We start from the raw sequence: 19,349 nt of genomic DNA, 5'->3' as shown, positions 1-19,349 counted from the left end.
ATATTTATATATTTAAATATTTAAATATTTATATGTTTAAATATTTAGATATTTAGATTTCATTTATATTTATATTTATATTTATATTTATATTTATATTTATTGTGTTATTTTCTATTTATATAAAATAATAATATATAATTTTATTTATAACTTATTATACTAAACTCCAGACTAATCACAACCTAATTAGCTGCATATCTAACAAACAGGAGCTGGCCCAACACATCCAGCCTCTTATTGCCCGTTCCCTAAATCCCTAAACCCCATCCCTGCGTCCCATTCCTTCCCATTTGGTGGGAATTCCAGCATTTCCATGGGTTTCCCCATAGCACCCCCAGCCCTTGCCCGTGCCCAGAGAGCTCCAGGCTGACCTGGTAGTTCATGATGGCCCTGAGGCACATGATGCACACGTGCACATCGTCCTTCTTGCTCACCAGCCGCGAGTTCTTCAGCGTCCTGCGGCTGGGCAGCGTGTTGTACCTGCAAAACACCACCCCACTGCCCATCAGTCCAGGGGATTTCCTGGGAAAGGGCAGGAAAGGGGACAGGGACAGCCCTCCAGGGGCTGAGCACGCAGGGGTTCTACAGGGGACAAGCAGAAAACGTTTGTGGGAGTAAAGGAGAGAAAGGTCCGGGCAGGGATGAGAATGAGCTGCACCTCGGCCCTTCCTGCCAGCACAGGTGGCAGGGACCATTCCCAACAAAACTGGGACAAGGAATACCACACTGGTATGTTGTGGCTTCCTTGCCCAGCCCTGAAAATTCCTGGTTTAAGTCCACAATAAAAGCAGGGAGACGGAACACAACACCACACCAGTTTCTTACACTCCTTGGCTCATCCCTGAAAATCCCAGGGTTAAATCCACCAAAAAGGTAAGGACAGGGAATACCACACCAGTTTCTTACACTTCTTGGCTCATCCCTGAAAATCCCAGGGTTAAATCCACCAAAAAGGTAAGGATAGGGAATACCACACCAGTTTCTTACACTTCTTGGCTCATCCCTGAAAATCCCAGGGTTAAATCCACCAAAAAGGTAAGGATAGGGAATATCACACCAGTTTTTTATACTTCTTGGCTCATCCCTGAAAATCCCAGGGTTAAATCCACCAAAAAGGTAAGGACAGGGAATACCACACCAGTTTTTGTGACCCTCTGGCTCATCCCTGTGAATTCCTGGTTTAAATCCATGATAAAAGCAGGAACAGGGAACACAATACCACACCAGTTTTTCATACTTCTTCCCAGTTCATCCCTGAAAATTCCCTGCTGAAATCCACAAAAAAGGCATGGATGGGAAATACCACACTGGTTTATTGTGACTTCCTGCCTCATCCCTGCAAATTCCTTGGTTTAAATCCATGATAAAAGCAGGAACAGGGAATATCACACTGGTTTATTGTGACTCCCTGCCCACCCCTGAAAATCCATGATAAAGCAGGTACAGGGAATACCACGCTGGTTTATTGTGACTCCCTGGCTCATCCCTGAAAATTCCTGATTTAAATCCATGATAAAAGTGGGAACAGGCAATACCACAGCAGTTTATTGTGACTTCCCAGTTCATCCCTGAAAATTCCCTGTTTAAATCCACAATAAAAGCAGGAACAGGGAACACAATACCACACCAGTTTTTTGCACTTCTTCCCAAATCATCCCTGCAAATTCCCTGTTTAAATCCACAAAAAAAAGCAGGAATAGGGAATGCCACACCAGTTTTTCATACTTTTTGGCTCATCCCTGCCAATTCCACAAAAAAAGGTAAGGACAGGGAATACCATAGCATTTTTTGTGACTTCCTGGCTCATCCCTGAACATTTCCTGGTTTAAATCCATGATAAAAGCAGGAATAGGGAATACCACACTGGTGTACTGTAACTCCCTGCTTCATCCCTGAAAATTTCCTGTTTAAATCCGTAATAAAAGCAGGAACAGGGAATACCACAGCACTTTTTGTGACTTCCTGGCTCATCCCTGAAAATTCCCTGTTTAAATACACAAAAAAAGCAGGAACAGGGAATACCACACCAGGTTTTTACACCTCTTGGATCATCCCTGCAAATTCCTGGTTTAAATCCACAATAAAAGCAGGAGCTGGGAATACCACACCAGTTTATTGTGACTTCCTGGCCCATCCCAGCAAATTCCCCCTTTCTAAATGCACAAACCAAAGTCCCACATCAGGGCTGGGTGCTCCTGTGCCCACCCTGCCCACAATTCCCAGCTTCCCACAATCCCTCCCCTGGGCTTCTCTTTCCAAGCCCAGATGAAAGGCATCCCCAAATCCAAAGCAGGATTCTGTCAAAGGAGATTTTTCTTTTTTTTTTCTATCCATAAATATTAATGAATCCATCAGCTCAGGGCACTGCAGGATTTTGGGAAACGTGACCCAGTTTGGGATCAGCACTCCATAGTAACTAATGTATAAAGTACATCTAATAAGTAGATTAAATAATATAAATATATCAAATTATAAGCATTTACTATTGAATATAAATTAAAATAATTATAAAAGAAATTATAAGTTATAAAATAATACATTATTATAAAGGAGTCTAGTTCTATCATATTTAGTTTTTAGTGTGAGGGGCTGGAGCACTGGAGCTGAATTTTGGGAGCAGCACAGGAGGAGGCTGCTGAGCCCAAGCTCTGCTCCTGCACCTGGATATTTGGGATGCTCTGGTGGGAATGGGGCTGCCAGGGCTGTCCCACATCCCCCTGGATCAGCTCTGTGCCCTCCTGTCCCAAATGTCCCTTCCCCAGTCGCAGCCGGAGCTGAGGGACCCCAAACTGGGAATCTGAACTGGGAAGTGTGGAAGCACCTCCAGGGCAGCCTGGACACCCCAGACCTGTCAATCCCACACATTCACCCCACAAAATGTGAAAAACACAGCAAAAAAAAAAAAAAAAAGGTTTTGAAGTATTTTTAGTCCCACAGAGACAGTTCCTACTCTGGTTTATCTCAGATTTAAATTATGAAGGGCTGCAAAATTATTTTCCATACATTTTAAATCAGATTAATGAGATTTTTATCATGCCACTGTTGGAAGAAAAATAATTAATTTTCCTCAGTGCCTGGTGAATCCCTGAATTTCAGAATTGAAGCATCCACCAGTTCTGTTGGCTCTGAGAAATGGGGAGAAGTCTCCTTAAACAATAAAAATGACCATAAACCCAGATTTAGTATTTCCAGGTGCTTGCAGGATTGGGAAGCAAGGATACTCCAGCATGTCCAGCACTGGGTCTGATCTGCCTGGACCTAACCACTCGGATGAACCTTCCCAAGCTGAGATGTCCCTCCTAAACCTCTCCATACCTGGGTGGCTTTCCAGGCCAAACTGGGAGAGCTGGGAATGTTCCCCTGGAGCCAGGGAGAGCTTCCAGTACATTCCAGGGCCTGAAGGGGCTCCAGGAGAGCTGGAGAGGGGCTGGGGACAAGGGATGGAGGGACAGGAGCCAGGGAATGGCTCCCAGTGCCAGAGGGCAGGGATGGGTGGGACATTGGGAATTGGGAATTCCTGGCTGGGCTGGGATTGCCAGAGCAGCTGGGGCTGCCCCTGGATCCCTGGCAGTGCCCAAGGCCAGGCTGGAGCAGCCTGGGATGGTGGAAGGTGGCCCTGCCATGGCAGGGTGGGATGGGATGGGCTCATTCCAGATGATTCTGGAACATCCCCAGGGAGGAGACTCCATCCAGGGCTTGGGCAGTGCCCGGGGAAGTTCTGCCCCTGTGCAGGTGGAATTTCCTGCATCCCCTGTCCCACTGCCCAGCATCAGCCAGGGCACCCAGCCTGGCACCACCCAGCCCCCTCCCCTGGGCACAGGGCACATCCAGGTGGGACCTGGCCATGGAACATCCCCTGAGAGCTCCTGTGCTGAGCCAGCCCCCCAGGACACAGGGAATTCTGCCCTGGCCCCCCAGCCCCTCCCCTCAGCAGAGGTGGCTCCTTCCCAGAGCCACCAGAACCAAGCCCCAACGAGGATTTTTGGTACAGGGCCCCCAGCACGTGCCTCTGCCCCTGGAATTCCAGCTCGGGATGCTTTTCCCTGTGTGTGCAGCCATCCCAAGGCTCCCTGATGGTTTTGTTTGCTCCCCAAGGTGGGGCAGCTCCAACACCTCCCCTTGTGCTCCTCCAGCCAGGGAAAGGGTGGATGGTGGCCGGGCTCCTCCTGCTTTCCCCTCACTGCTGGCTCCCCAAGGCTTGGCCCAGCAGCTGGAGCACTGGTTGGGTTTGATTTCCTGTCTGCTGCAGGTCCCAGATGATGTCACCCCCAGGATATTTATGCTGCTAATTAAAGTCAGATGGTTCCTCTTTCATTTCCAGGGCCCCTCCTCGCAAGGGGAGCTACAAAACCACTCCCCTGCACAAGAGCAGGAGCTCAAAGCTGAGCCTGTGGAAGCCCCTGCAGAGGGGAAGGGTCTGCAAGGGGGGGCACATGGGGGGAGGGAGCTGGTCCAGAGCTTTGGGATGAGGAGGATGAGGAGGATGAGGAGGATGAGGATTTCAACAGGATTTCAACAGCATCATGGGGAAAACCAACAGCCAGCAGAGCCAGGGCTGGTCCTGGACTGGAATACAGAGTTTGGGGTTCATTATCTCACCCAGATCTGACAGAAAAATGTTTCTGTTAAAGAATAATTCCATCGTTTTTTTATATTCTAGGGCCATGGAGCTGCTGCAGGGCTGGAGCCCCTCTGGAGCCGGGCTGGGAGGGCTGGGAATGTTCCCCTGGAGAAGGGAAGGATCCAGGGAGGGCTCAGAGCCCCTGGCAGGGCCTGAAGGGGCTCCAGGAGAGCTGGAGAGGGACTGGGGACAAGGGATGGAGGGACAGGAGCCAGGGAATGGCTCCCAGTGCCAGAGGGCAGCCATGGATGGGACATTGGGAATTGGGAATTCCTGGCTGGGCTGGGATTGCCAGAGCAGCTGGGGCTGCCCCTGGATCCCTGGCAGTGCCCAAGGCCAGGCTGGAACAGCCTGGGATGGTGGGAGGAAGGTTGGAATTAGATCCCAAACCCTCCTGGAATTCCAGGACATGCCCACTCCAGTGGTGCAGACTTTGAATGGCCCAATTTAATAAAAATCACAGCTGATTTCTCCCATCATTTTCACCTTTTTTAGCTGCTAAAAATCACCCTGTTCTCCTCTGGCTCCCAGAGAGCAGCCCAGGGTGGGTCTCACAGAGATGAGAAGCTGAAGTTCATTAGGGCTGGGTGGGTTTTGGGTTCCATCCCTGCAGTTTTTTCGCTGGTGGTGGGTTGGAAACTGTGGGGTTTGTATCAACTGACAGCAAAAACTTCCTTCAGAAAGGGAGGCTTTGGCTCATCCCAGCAGGTTTGGGGTTTCTGTGATCTCCTGGAGCTGCTCACAAAGATGTTCTGGTAAATTAGGAAGTATCTGACAAAAGGATGACTCCCCCAGGCCCCTGAGCAGTGAAAGTGACACTGGCAAAGCCCAAATTCAGTGAGTGCAGCTCCCAAAACCGTGTCAGATTTAAGCCCCATTATCAAAGCCCATTTCTGGATATGCCTGGATCATTCTCTCCTCACAGACTCGACAGATTCCAGAGGAAGAACTGAAGTTTCTCACTTCAATCCACATGAAAACTCCAACATTTTTCTCAGAAGAAAGGGAATTTCTAATGGGCTGGGACACTGCAAAGCCTGCATTAATATTTATCTGACAGCAGAGTCTGGCTCTCAGTAAAGCTCCCTCTCCCAAAAAAGCAGCAGTGAAATCCCCCAAGGTTCTTCCCCCTTTTTCATCCTCCTGCCCTCATTTTGGTGTTGGTTTCCCAAATCCCTGTGGCTCCTCTTAAGGAAAAAAAGCCCCTCTCAGTTGCCAGGGAAACAGGGAGCAGGGAATTGGCAGCTCCAGCACTGCTGAGAGGAGCTGCAGGGAGGCAGCTGGGGCTGGAGTCAGGGAGGGAAGGTCCTGGAGCACGGACACAGCTCTGCCCACCCCGGCCAGCTCCTGGATTTTGCATTATCCCGGTGAGACCTTCCCAGCCTTCTCCTTTTTCCTCCAGATCTTCCAGCCCAGCTTGGCTGGGCCCAGCCTGGGGGAGTGGGAGGTGTCCCTGCCCATGGAATGGGATGAGTCCAAACTCTTCCAACCCAAACCAGGCTGGGGTTCTGGGGTTCCTTCCTCCCACTGCACAGCTTCCACCACCTCAAGAAATCCCACACACCTTGGGTGTCCACGCATCCCAAAAATCTCATTTATCACTCAGAGATGGGGCAGAACCTCCTGGTTTTGACCAAAAAAACCCACCCTGCACCCCCCTCCTCAGCTGAGCACCTGCCTTGTTCTGAGGAGAAGGTTCTCCTTCAGTTCACCAATATTTACGTGTATGGTATATTTATAATGGACAATATTATAGTCATAAAAATTATAATATACAATATTATAATCATAAAAATTACAATTCCAGAATTATAATAGCAAAAAACCCCTCCCTTCTTAAAAATCTCTCACCTAACTTTATCTTTCAGGTTTTTGTTAATGCACAGAATCCCTAGCTATTGAAAAAATACCGTTTTAAAAATAGATCTTTAAAAAACACACATATTTTTAAAATATACACCTTTTTTAAAAATTCCTCTTTAAAATAATATTAAAAATACAGATTTTAAAATTTAAAAATTATTTTTAAATCTGTATTTTAATAAATGATTAAAATTATTTTATTAAATTATTTAAAATCTGTATTTTATTAAAAATACAGATTTTTAAAATTTATTTAAGATTTTAAAACACGGATTTAAGGAAAAAAACCCTCCAAAACCCAATCCAAAAATGCTGCCCCAGCACTAAGATGGCTCTGGAGGCAGGAGGGAAATTTTGGCTGGAAAACTCAGTCAGGTCCCATTTCCGTGGCGGTTTCGGGTATGAGAAAAGCCTCTATTTATAACAAAAAGGGGAAACAAGAGGGACAAGGGCTAAAAGCTCTAAGTTCAGCTATCAAACACAACTATTTGCACCATGATAAGGAGAAGCCAGCTCTTGCTTCCATGCCAGCTGTTTCCCTGTCTCCGCGGGAATCCCGCTCTGCGGAAGCCAACCAGGCTGGGAATTGTCATGTGCCAACCACGCGTGCTGAGCCCAGGTCACTCTCCTGGGGCTGGGGCTGTCCCAGCCCGTGAGGCCAGCACATTTCCCATGGCATGGCAGCAGGGCTGGCCCCGGGCTCCGTGGTGCCCTGAGGGGACGGTGCCCGCTGGGACTTACGGGATTTTCCGGGCGGCAGCGCCATCGGCGGAGCGCAAAGGGAAGCTGCTCCAGAGGCAGTCGGCTGCCAAGCAGCTGTGGCAGCGTTTGAGCTCAAGGTGGTCGGGCAGAGAAACCAGTCTGAGGGTGGGTGAGAGGAGATGAGAGCACGGGGAACGGTGGGAGAGGCGGGAAGGGCGGGAGAACGGATGGGGGAAGAGCGTCCGAGCGGGGAAAGGGGACGGAGGAGGCGTTGAAAGGGAGATTCAGACAGGTGAGGAATAAAGGGAAATGTGAGAAAGGGAAAAAGGGTGGAAGGAGATGAAGAGAAACAATGTAAGAGACATGTAAGGTATTCCTGAGTTAGGCATTCCTAATCCCAAGCACTCCTCCCGAGGACACAGCGGAACCGGCACCTCCTGGCAGAGCAATTCAGGAGCAAAGAACACCAAAAACCCTAAAAGAAATCCCTAAATCAACTGGCCGGGTGATCCTGCTGCACTCCACAGCTGGATTTCTTCCCCAGAACTCTCCTCCTCTGCACTGCCTGAGGGCTGGGAATTAAATCTTCCAGGTACAAGGTTTGGAGCCACTCAACATGGACCCCAGGGCCAAGGTCAGTGCCTGGCACACCAAAACCACCCCTGCTGGAGGGAAAGGCTGGAAGTGACTCCAGTTTTGGACTTTGCAATGCTCACAGGATTATGGAGCAGAACTCCGTAAAAGCCAAAAGAAGTCCCAAAGGATCCAGCACTCTGAGCTGCATCCTGAGTATCAGTACTGGGAGCTGAGGGTGGTGGTTGGAGTGGGACACCCAAGGGATGGAAAAGAGGTGACTGCCAACCAACCTTGGGAAGTGATCCTGCCTTTTCCATAAATAAAACTAAAAAAAAAAGGAATATTAGGAAAGAGAGAGTCAAGCGTGGAATGGTGAGAGGGTGACAGCAGGTTTGGGGGAGGGAAGTGGCCTTTCCAAAGAATCCAACGTCCCATTCATGGCAGCACAGAAGGAATGTGCTGCTGGAAGAGACAGGACACGGGATGGGAGCCCCAGCCTGGCTGGGTCCATGGGAATGCTCAGTGACATTGTGGAGAAGAGGAATGGCACAAGGAAACACATCCTCAAGCTCATCCTGCCCCTGAGAGGCTGCTTCCACCTCAAACCACCATTCCTTCCCGTGCCACTGGGCTGAGAGGGCAGGGAGGGATTCCCTGGAGGGAAGAGCTGTCCCGCAGTGGAGCTCCCAAGGATCCGTACCGGAGCGTGGAGTGGCGGCCGGAGCGGGACGCGCTGTTCCCCACGGGAGAGGGCAGGTTGCTGCCCCTGTGCAGGTCCTCGATGGAGCGGCTCCAGGGCTTGGACTTGTCCATGGAGCTCTCCACGCTGCTCTCCAGGCTCTCAAAGTCAAACCTGCAAGGAAAAGGAAATTCCAAGGCTGGGTTAGGCGGGAGAGGCGCGCGCGGAGTTCTCCTTCCCGCTGCAGGTTTTGCTGGAATCACAGAGCCACTGGACAAAGCCAAACGGGACAAAAGCAAAGGAAAAGATCTCCAAGACCATCAAATCCAAGTGATTCCCCAGCGCTGGGAAGGTCCCTTCCCACCCAAACCGTTCCAGGGTTCTGTGATCCCAACAGGTGGAATAATGATGGAAAAGGAGAGTTGTGGTGCTGGAGTGACGTGGAAAAGTCCAGGGAAACAGGATGAGCCTCACAAGGGGAAGGAAATTCCACAACAGGTGGGAAAGCCCTCCAAGAACATGGAATCCAACCATTCCCAGCCTTGCCAAGACCACCAGTAGGCCTTGTCCCCAAGTGCCACATCCACAGGGCTTTGAATCCCTCAGGGACACATCTTCAAACAAACAAACAAACAAACAAACAACTTCTTCAACATAAAATAAATCCAACACTGACTGTTGCTGAGGAATATCCCTGCCTGGAAGGAAAAGCTGGGGATTCTGGGAGCTCTCTCCAGTGAATCTCCATAAATCAGCTGTGCCAGTACCACTTTGGTGTCTTCCATCCCAGTTCGGCCCCACAAACCTCCCACATTCAAATATCACCACCATCATCCCTGATTCCCTGATTTCTGACTCCTTGCCCGCTGTTCTGCTATTCCAAGCAGGAATTGCTTGTTCCCCTTCCAGCTCCTGAGGTTATTACTCATGTTCCCCATGCGAGAGGGGAAAAACCCAGCGAGCTCCTTGCGTTCATTTGTATAAATTTAGGAAGAAAGGCTTTGTACAAACATTTCTTTTTGCTGTGCACGGTTTTTTCCAGTGGGTAACATTTGAAACCATAGGATTTTCCCTCATAAATTTTCCTGCAGCTCCACCACAAATCTCTTTTCTGGGCAGTGACGGACGTAAATCTGATGGCAGCCTTGCTAAAAATAAATTATCGGCTCTCCCCAGCTCGAGTTTCTACTCCAAAATTATCTTTAACCTAAGGCTTCTCTTCCATTTTTATAGAAAAAAAATCTGCTACGATATCCTGAGTGAATGTGGATCAATTCCCCATGCCTGGAGCTACCCACAGTCAGCTTGGATGGGGTTTGGAGCACCCTGGGGCTGGGAAGGCTCCCTGGCCATGGCAGGGGTGGGCTTGAAGGTCCCTGCCAGCCCAAACCAGTCTGGGCTGATTCCATCATCATAAAACAAAGTCTCAGCTGAAGATCTCCACTGAAAGCTGATTTTCCCCACTGGTTTTTCAGAGCCCATCTCATGATTTATAACCCAAACAACTAAACCTGATCCCAGCGTCCCAGATGTCAGAAACAAACTCTTGTTTCCAATCTTCCCAACTCCCAAAACTGCCCAGCACCCCAGCCCTGCCTGCCAGTGCCGGGAATCCCTTGGAGCACAGCAGGAATACAAAGCCCTGGGCCCAAACACCAACTGCAAACCTATTTTCAAGGAACCCTGCATCTTTCCACGCATTGTGGGATGGGCTCTCCATCCCTAAGATGCTTGGAGACCAAAGATAAAAAATGTGAACAGAGATGAATAATCTCAAGGTTTAAATTCAGGTTGTTTTCGGGTTTTTGTTTTTTTTTTTTTTTTTTGTCTGCTGTGATGAAACAATTCCAGACTCACATCAAGATTTCCTCTGCCTTCAGGCCCACAGAATCATGGAATTATTGAGGCTGGCAAAGACCAGAACCACCAAGCACTTCCATGCCCACCAAACCACCTTTTGAACAATTCATGGGGGAGCGACCCCAGCACTGCCCTGGGCAGCCTGTTCAATGCTCAGCCCCTTTGGAATGAAGGAATATTCCCTAAAATCCATGTATTTCCTGGCAGGAGATCCCAGGAATGGTCTCACTTACGTGACTGCATACTGGGCAAAGGACAGGTACTCCACCAGCACATCCAGGCCTTTGTTCTCCTCATTGAGGAACTCCCTGACCCACCTGTGAGAGAAACACCAGACATTAGAGCCTGTGGGATTCCCTGAAACCCTCAGAAAAACCCGAGGCAGAGCCACTGCAGCACTCTGAGCAAAAAAAAAAAAAAAAAAAGGGTTTTCAAAGTGATTTAGAGGACTTTAAAGAGTCCTTTAGATGCCTTTCCAAATGTACTGAAATGAGGGGTTTTTTTGCAGCACTGTGAAGGTCAACTCCTAACACAGGGACTTGGCTCAGTTTTTACCTCATCCTGATTTCCAGCAGGCTGTAAAAGCAGGAAAAGAAGCTCTGAGGGATACCCTGGGTGTACATTTAACAGCAATTTTGCCTCCTTTTTTTTAAAAGGTGTTCACCTGTCACAGTGAATTCTGGCCCCTGGGTTTTGCAAAATAATTCAGGTAAGTCTGTTACGTTCCAAAGCTTTGATTATGCCAAGAAAAATCTGAAAATCCATCAATCAGGGGGCAAAGTGAGGGGGAAAGGGAACCTCAGCACAGCCCCAGCTCTTCTCTGAACCCCAAGTGGGGCAGCAAATCCCTGGGAGGGGCTGGGTGCCACTAGAATGAGAGAATCTAGGGAGAGAAATGGGAATTCCAGGCTCGTGGAGTGGGAATTCACCACCTCTGACTGATTCTGCTCTTCAGCAGGGACATTTTTTATCATTTCCCTGCAAAAATAACCAGCCTGGTGTTTCACAAAATGTGTTTTGGAAAGAATCCCTCGGCCAGGGGCCCTAAGGAAATGAGCACTGGTGCTGTGCCCTCTTTTCTTGCCCTGGGGCAGCAGCCAGGTTCCTCCTGCTCATCCTGAATCCAGGAGCACCCAGCGATGCCCTGAGCCTCTGGGGGGGAATCCCTGGTGCTGGAAAAGGAGGGAACACCTGGCAGGGCTGCGGGAGGAGTTTCTGGGATGGGGAAGCTCCAAGGAAGGTTTCCATCCCCACGCTGGGACTGCAATTCCATCCACAGCTTAAAATACCCCCATTCCCTCAAAATCCCAGCAGAGTCCCAAAAATTCCACGGAACTGAGCTGGACACAGGGTGTGACCATGGAGGAAACCACTGGAAAAGCTCCCTGGCTGATGCCCCAGTGCTGGACCAGCTTCTGGTCCCACAGGAAGGTGAAAGTGGTGGGAATGAGGACGGGAAAAGGGATGTCTGATAAAAACCTAAACTCTGATAAAAACAAAACCTCTGGCAATTCTGCTGCAGCAATCTGGGATGGATTTGCTGCTGTGTGGATAAATCCTGGTGCTGCTTTTCCCAGCCAGGCTCCATGTTAAAGCTATGAGATAGCAAGGGGGGGCGATACATAAATTTATAGTTAAATTTAAAATGAAAAAATTAAATAAATTAATATACATTTTTAAAATGATTTACTAAAATTAATTCATTATTTTTTTAATTTAAAATTTAAAAATTATATTTGAAAATTTATTAAATATATATGCAAATTTTTATGTATTTATTCTGGACACAGCTTCACTCCCTGTGCTCTGACTGACTCCAACCTCTCCCTAGCCCTCAGAAAAATGTGGATGAATCCATCAGGAAAGGATTAAAGCTGAATTATCCTCTTGAGATGCCCAGCTCCCCTTAACTAAGCCCATCAGGCTTTAATTAGCAATCAAGTGGCATCACTTATTGACATGCAAAGGGGTGCATTCTCAAAGACAGACACCTTTAGAATTCAAAATTTAATTATTAAATAATTAAAAATAAATTAACAAATAAAATCAATTTTAAAATAAAATTAATAAAAATAGAAATAATAAAAATATAAGTAATAAGAATGAAATTGAAGCAGAGGCATCAAAAACTCTCACCCAATGTGGTTTGTCCTCAAGGAAATTTCCAGTTCTCGGAGCACCTGAGTTGACTCCTGGACTCGTCTCCTGAATTTCTGCAATGGAATGAGCAGCAAAAATAACAATTAGGCTCTATTAAAAAATATCAACAGCTCACCCAGCACAGAGGGAATGAAGAAAACACGGGGGAAACTGAGAACTCCTCTGAATCCCCAGGAATGCAGCAACAACAGCCCAGCAGTCAACAAAAACACGTGTGGAGAAACCCCTTCTGTTCCCAGCAACATCCTGGAGCTTCCAGGATTAAGGAAATTAAAAGCCTGGAGATAAATAAACATTTCCTTATAAGCCAAGCTTTGGTTTAACACCAAACTTTCTCCTGAAGATTGCAGAGAGCCAGCGGGGGCACCTCAATCCCATCTGGAGCAGGACTGGAGGATCCTGTTCTCCCTGCCCATGGGAAGGGGCTGAAACAGCTGGAGAAATCCCTCTGGGGCAGCTCTTTTGGCACATTCTCCTTCCTGAGCAAGGTAAACGAGAGCTAGAGGGGTGAGGAGGGATAAGGGCAGGGACACTGGGAAGGAATACTGGGATACTGGTATACTGGGAAGGAATTCCCGGATGTGAGAGGCCAGGTGGAGCCGTGCAGCAAAACCAGTGCCAGCACCTCAATGGCAGCAGGAATCCTGGTGGGATGAGCTCTCCCATCCCTGTGGAAACCTTCAGCAGGAATCCTGGTGGGAAGAGCTCTCCCATCCCTGCAGGAATCCTGGTGGGATGAGCTCTCCCATCCCTGTGGAAACCTTCAGCAGGAATCCTGGTGGGAAGAGCTCTCCCATCCCTGCAGGAAACCTTCAGTAGGAACTCCAGAGGGATGAGCTCTCCCATCCCTGCAGGAACCGTGGTGGGATGAGCTCTCCCATTCCTGTGGAAACCTTCAGCAGGAATCCCGGTGGGATGAGCTCTCCCATCCCTGTGGAACCCTGGTGGGATGAGCTCTCCCATCCCTGCAGAAAGCTTAACTTCAGTGGGATGAGCTCTCCCATCCCTGCGGAACCCTGGTGGGATGAGCTCTCCCATCCCTTGCCGTGTCAGAGGGGCTGAGCAAAGGCTGTGGGTGATCTGGAATGACCCAACAACAGGCAGGAAACCAGGGCAGTTATTTTTAGGCCCTTTGGGTTTGTCCTTTGTCCCAGAGGCCCTGGGTAAGAAAGGCTCCAATGTGAGCCCACGGAGCGAAGCCAAACGCGGAACAATCTCCAAACCCTGCGGAGGAAAAGCACAAAGACCCCGTTCACCGGGCTGGGAAACAACATCCACACAGGGAAACCTCAGGGTTTCCTAGGAAATGGCTCCCTGCTCCTGGCTGGGGGCTCCAACCAGAGCAGTGTCAGAGCCCAGGACATCGCTCTGGCTGCCCTGGAGGGCTCCAGACCCCGGCAGGGGCTCAGAGACCTTGGCACGGAGTCACAAACACCTGTGCCTTGGATTTTAGCCCATGGAAACAATTCCCAACTTTGTGTGAATGTTCACAAGCCACAAGGGTTTGAGTAGAATGATAGTGAATTTGTCACAGGGTGAAAATGGAGAATTTTGGGGATTTAGAATGGGGGTTCAAGAGGCAAGATGGAGGAATCTGGGTGTGTCCTGTCCTTCTTCTTCTTCTTGTCCTCCATCTTCTGCTGTGATGGTGACACTTCTGGATTGGTTTAGAGTAGAGACAGACTGTCTAACATAGGTGATAGGTATTGGAAAATTATTGTAAATAAAGCACACATAGTTCTTAGTATAAAAAGCCAACACCACCCCAAGGAATTGTCACTATGGATGGAGCTGATCACCATAGAAGGAACTGATCACCAAGAAAGGGAGCTGATCCCTATGGATGGGAGCTGATCACCATGGATGGAAATTGTCTCCATGGATGGAAATGATCACCATAGAAGGAACTGATCCCCATGGATGGAGCTGATCCCCATGGATGGAGCTGATCCCCATGGATGGAGCTGATCACCATGGATGGGAGATGATCCCCATGGATGGGAGCTGATCCCCATGGATGGAAACTGTCCCCATGGATGGAGCTGATCACCATAGAAGGAACTGATCACCAAGAATGGGAGCTGATCCCCATGGATGGAGCTGATCACCATAGAAGGAACTGATCACCAAGAATGGGAGCTGATCCCCATGGATGGAGCTGATCACCAAGAATGGGAGCTGATCCCCATGGATGGAGCTGATCACCATAGAAGGAAGTGATCACCAAGAATGGGAACTGATCCCCATGGATGGAGCTGATCCCCATGGATGGAGCTGATCACCAAGAATGGGAGCTGATCCCCATGGATGGAGCTGATCACCATAGAAGGAAGTGATCACCAAGAATGGGAACTGATCCCCATGGATGGAGCTGATCCCCATGGATGGAGCTGACCACCATGGACAAACAGTGCACTCGGCTGCACTGAGCCCCTGCCAGGCAAATTCCCGGAGGAAAGGACTCAGACCTTGGACACCCTTTCCCAGGGGTGAGCAAATGGCCATCAGACAGGGGTTTAGCCAAAGCCAGGCCTAGAGCCCAGCTCAGAGACATTGTGTCGGGTTATTTGCTGAAGCCAACATTATTAAAACAGGCTGTGCTCCTTGTCAGATGGTCCTGGGCTTCCCAACATCTGCTCTCCTTCCCAAGCTGGAAAACTGCAGCAAATTCCCAATTTCTCTCTGCTTCTCCCTGCAACTTTGCAGGGCATTTGCACAAAGGCAGGAAGGAACCTGGACCCCAGGACCATCCTGGTTGAGGAATGAGGGACAGGCAGGAGGAAACAGGATGCTCCTCACCTTCCTGGTCACTGCTGGGTCCAGATATCCCTTCAGCTTCTGGATGTAAGTGTGTGGAGGATTCTTCACTTGGAATCTTTCCTGGAAAACAGGCAGGAATAAACATGAGCCATTTTTCTGTATTTACTTTACCCAGAAAACACATGCACCACGTACATATTAAACCATATATATTTATAATACTTTCTCTTCCTAAGTGGATAATCTATGCATGCAAATAAAATAGATTTAAATGGATCTTGATATTTATATCAACAGTATAAAAAGACACCTTAAACATTCAGTGGGAATTGTGAATTTTAGGTGCACATCCATCTGAAGTTCCAGGGTTTCTGCTCAGCAGGAGCATGGAGAGGAAGAAGAAGGGTCAGGAGAGGAGATGCATGCACCAACACAAAATCCTTTTGGGAAAAACCTTCCACTGTCCCAGGTGCTCCAATCCCTGTCCAGCCTGGCCTTGGGCACTGCCAGGGATCCAGGGGCAGCCCCAGCTGCTCTGGGAATTCCAGCTCAGCCAGGAATTCCCAATGTCCCACCCATCCCTGCCCTCTGGCACTGGGAAGCCAGTCCTCAAGGTCCCAACTCCTCCTGCAGGGATCACTCCATCTCCAATCAGACCCCTCTCAGCCCCAGAGCACAGATTTTGGTGACAAACACCAAAGCTCTGTTTTCTGAGAGCCCCCTGATTTTTCCCTGCTTTCCCAGTGTCCAGCTGGAAGTTTATCCCACCAGAGCTGCTGTGGAACACGAGCTGTTCCCTGGGCAGTGTGCTGTGTCCAAACCTCCTCACAGCATTCCCAAACTTTCTCATCCTACTTGTATCTTGGAAGAACTTTAAGCTATTCTAGCCCTTTCCCCGGAGGAAAGATCTCATCCCAATCTCCTGAAATCTCCTCTTTTATCTGAAACCTCCCTTTATTAGGTCAGGATGCAATTCTGACTGCATTATCCCAAGCTTATTCCAGAATGAACAGGACACTGCTGCCCAGTTACCAGAACTGTCTGAACACCACAAGTTCTTCCTGTTATTATCTTGCTGCTTGCTGGAAAAGAAGCGATCCATCATGGCCAGCAGGAAAGAAATGGAAGGAAAATCTCTTCTGTGAGCTCCACCAGCCCTGGTGGGAGCTCTGGAAGTCACAGAGCACTCATGGCTCTCCTCTTTTACAGCTGGATTCTTTTTCCATGCACCTCCACACGGCTCTGGAATTGGCATTTCCTATTTTATCTAAAAAACAGCTCAGGAAATGCAAAGTTCTTCCCCGAGGGTTCTTCTCTGGACAAAGTGACACCAGCAGGGTCTGCCCTGCTCCAGCGTCGTGGATCCTTCCTGGCTCTTTCTCGGGGATTGAGAGAGCCAGGCTCACCCCAGTGGCTCCCATGGGGCACACGGAGATTCCCTGGAACCCCAGAGTGGTTTGGGTTGGAAAAGCCCTCAAGGATCCCCCAGTTCCATCCCCTGCCACCTCCTCCTGGCAGCAGCGTCCCGTCCCAACAATGCTCCACGTTCCCTCTCCCATTTATTCCCCACTTTCTGCTGGCAGAGCTGTGTTCAGTCCAGACCCCCAGAGGAGCTCTTCTGCTGTTATGGATTAATCCCTCTTCCCAAGTAATCCACCCTCATCTGCTGAAGTGACAGGAGCTTTTCCCAACCACCAGCTTTAATTGCCTGGAATCCTCAAAATGAAACGTTTAAAGAGACTCAAGGAGCACATTTAGCAGTCTGGGATGCAGCTACTGGATGGTTTTGTTTGTTTTCTTCAAACCTGGCTGTAATTATGTATTTATGTAACAATCTCTGCAGCAGCCTCGTGTAAAAAGACGCTGCTCATTCTTGTGGAGTGGAATTATTTGGGTTAAAGGACTTTCCAGACATTGCCCATGAACAGCAAACTCCAGCAAGGCTCCTACCTGAGGAGTGACCAAAAATTGCTCGTGGTAAACATCTCCTAGGCCTGGAAACATTTTTACAGCCCCCTCAAGTCTTTCTTTTTTGCTGGTTTGGCAAGCTAGGAGGGATTAGCCTTTAAAATTGCCCTTTCCTGGCTATGAGTCCTGTCTGGGTTTATCCAGCTCGGAGTGTTTTATATTAGAGGCTGATTAGGAAGCTGCAAGAGCCAGGCTGTGCAGTGAGGCCTCCAAGTCACCCTGGATGTCTGGTCACAGCCACCCTCTTCCCAAAAATCTGACTGGGAGCTCCCAGGGGTTGGGAATGGAGCTGATTGCAGGCTGATCTTACTGGAATCCACCAGGATCCTCTCATGATCCCCCTTGGGAGCATCCCAGTGCCCACACTTCCCAAGGCACTGCTGTGCCTCAGAAACCATAATTAAAGAGTTAAAAATCCCTGCTTTTTTTCCTGTCAGCTCCTCCCCTCCACTTCTGGCAATTCCCACCCACTCCTTGGCCAGCTCTGCTTCCAAACCCAGGATTTAACACCATCTGAGTGACGAGGTCGGGCATTTTCACCACACACACACACAAAAAAAAAAAGGCCTAAAATCCGGATTGGAGCGGCCAAACCTTGCTCAGCAAATGCTGTGGGGTGACATCACGACTGGGACGTGGTGGCTTCCCTGGATTGAGCCATTCAGACACAACAAAGTTCCTAAATCCTGGTGAAACCCTCTTTATCTGCCCTACGTGACTGCTGTGAGCTGCAGCATTATCGGCAGGCTGGAAGGACAGGGGCACGGGGCAGCAGTGGCTGCACACTGCCTTTGTCAGCCACCTACAAAGCAAACCAGCTTAATTCCCAAGGATAAAGGTCCTTCCTGGCTTGGAAAATCCCTGGGGAGAGGTGTTGTAAGGCAGGATGGAACAGCACAGGGAATGCAAGGACAGGGAGCAATGAGATGAGCTGGGCCCAGCACCTTCCTCTGGGGAGATAAATGGGGAGAATTCACTGGGATTAAATCCTGAGAGGGATTTGGGACAAGGATAGAGGGACAGGAGCCAGGGAATGGCTGCCAGTGCCAGAGGGCAGGGATGGATGGGACATTGGGAATTGGGAATTCCTGGCTGGGCTGGGATTGCCAGAGCAGCTGGGGCTGCCCCTGCATCCCTGGCAGTGCCCAAGGCCAGGCTGGAGCAGCCTGGGATAGAGGAAGGTGTCCCACCATGGCAAGGGTGGGATTGAATGGCTCTGAAGTCCTTTACAACCCAGCCCATTCCATGATTCCATAGTTCAGTGGAAAAGGCTGGATGCAGGAGCACAACAGCTCTCCTGTGCCTCCTTCACCCAGAATTAGCACTTTCTTTTCTGATGGACAGAAAAGGACAGAAAAAAGGGGGGCAGGGGGGGCTTTGCTTCATCAGCCAAGAGGAACTGCTGGACCTGTGCACTTCCTCCTCCTCCTCCTCCACGTGATCTACAAGGAGCCTGACACATCTCCTGGTCACCAGCTCTGGAAAACACATTCGCTCCGGAACCAGGAAATTGTGCCTTCCCCAACAGCCCTTGGCTCCCAAAGCCACTCAGGGCATTTTTCTGCATTAGCCCATCTGTTATTCCCATTATTATCATGATCCTCACTAAGCTGTTTCATTCCTGGGATTCACAGATGCTGGGGAAGCACCCGAGTCGGGATGAGAATCCCACAGAACCCCACGGACTGGGACAGTGGGGGAGGAGATGGACAAGGAGATGGGGAGCAGAGTCTCAAACACATCATGAACACACTGCAGAATTCCCCATCTCCCACAGATCCAGAGGGTGGCTCCGTCCTGTCCCAGCAATCCAGCCATTCCCAGCAGCAGGACAACGTGTCACTGTGGAGGTGTCCTTGTGGAATGATATATAATATTTATATATTCCAGGGCACTATTTATATACTCTGAATATATATATATTATATATTATTTTTATATATTATATACATATTATTATATATGTATTATTATATCTATTATATTATTATATATTTATAATTTTATATTACATGTAATATTTTTATTATATTTATATTTAAGATATGTATAGATATAATATATTTATATATTCCAGGGCAATATTTATATACTGTGAATACATATTATATTTTATATGCTATATATATTATTATTATTATTTATATATATAATATT

The 19,349-nt window shown here is 48.7% G+C and overlaps 1 protein-coding gene across 6 annotated transcripts in view; it reads right to left on the bottom strand.

Moving 5' to 3' along the window:
* The window catches only part of FMNL2 (formin like 2), a 115,805-nt gene that overhangs the window by 28,692 nt on the left and 67,764 nt on the right, over positions 1–19,349 (bottom strand). For all 6 annotated transcript variants that reach the window (XM_036386329.2, XM_036386330.2, XM_036386331.2 and 3 more), the window contains exons 3-7: positions 15,264–15,344; positions 12,441–12,517; positions 10,538–10,621; positions 8,466–8,618; positions 375–483 (exon numbers count right to left, since the gene is read on the bottom strand). In XM_036386329.2, the coding sequence (XP_036242222.1) occupies positions 375–483; positions 8,466–8,618; positions 10,538–10,621; positions 12,441–12,517; positions 15,264–15,344 (504 nt within the window). The remainder of the gene's footprint in view (positions 1–374; positions 484–8,465; positions 8,619–10,537; positions 10,622–12,440; positions 12,518–15,263; positions 15,345–19,349) is intronic.

The sequence above is a fragment of the Molothrus ater genome, chromosome 7, assembly GCF_012460135.2.
Source record: "Molothrus ater isolate BHLD 08-10-18 breed brown headed cowbird chromosome 7, BPBGC_Mater_1.1, whole genome shotgun sequence".
Classification (NCBI taxonomy): Eukaryota; Metazoa; Chordata; class Aves; order Passeriformes; family Icteridae; genus Molothrus; species Molothrus ater.
The sequence above is the reverse complement of the archived record's forward strand: the minus strand, read 5'-3'. Positions and strand labels throughout refer to the sequence as shown.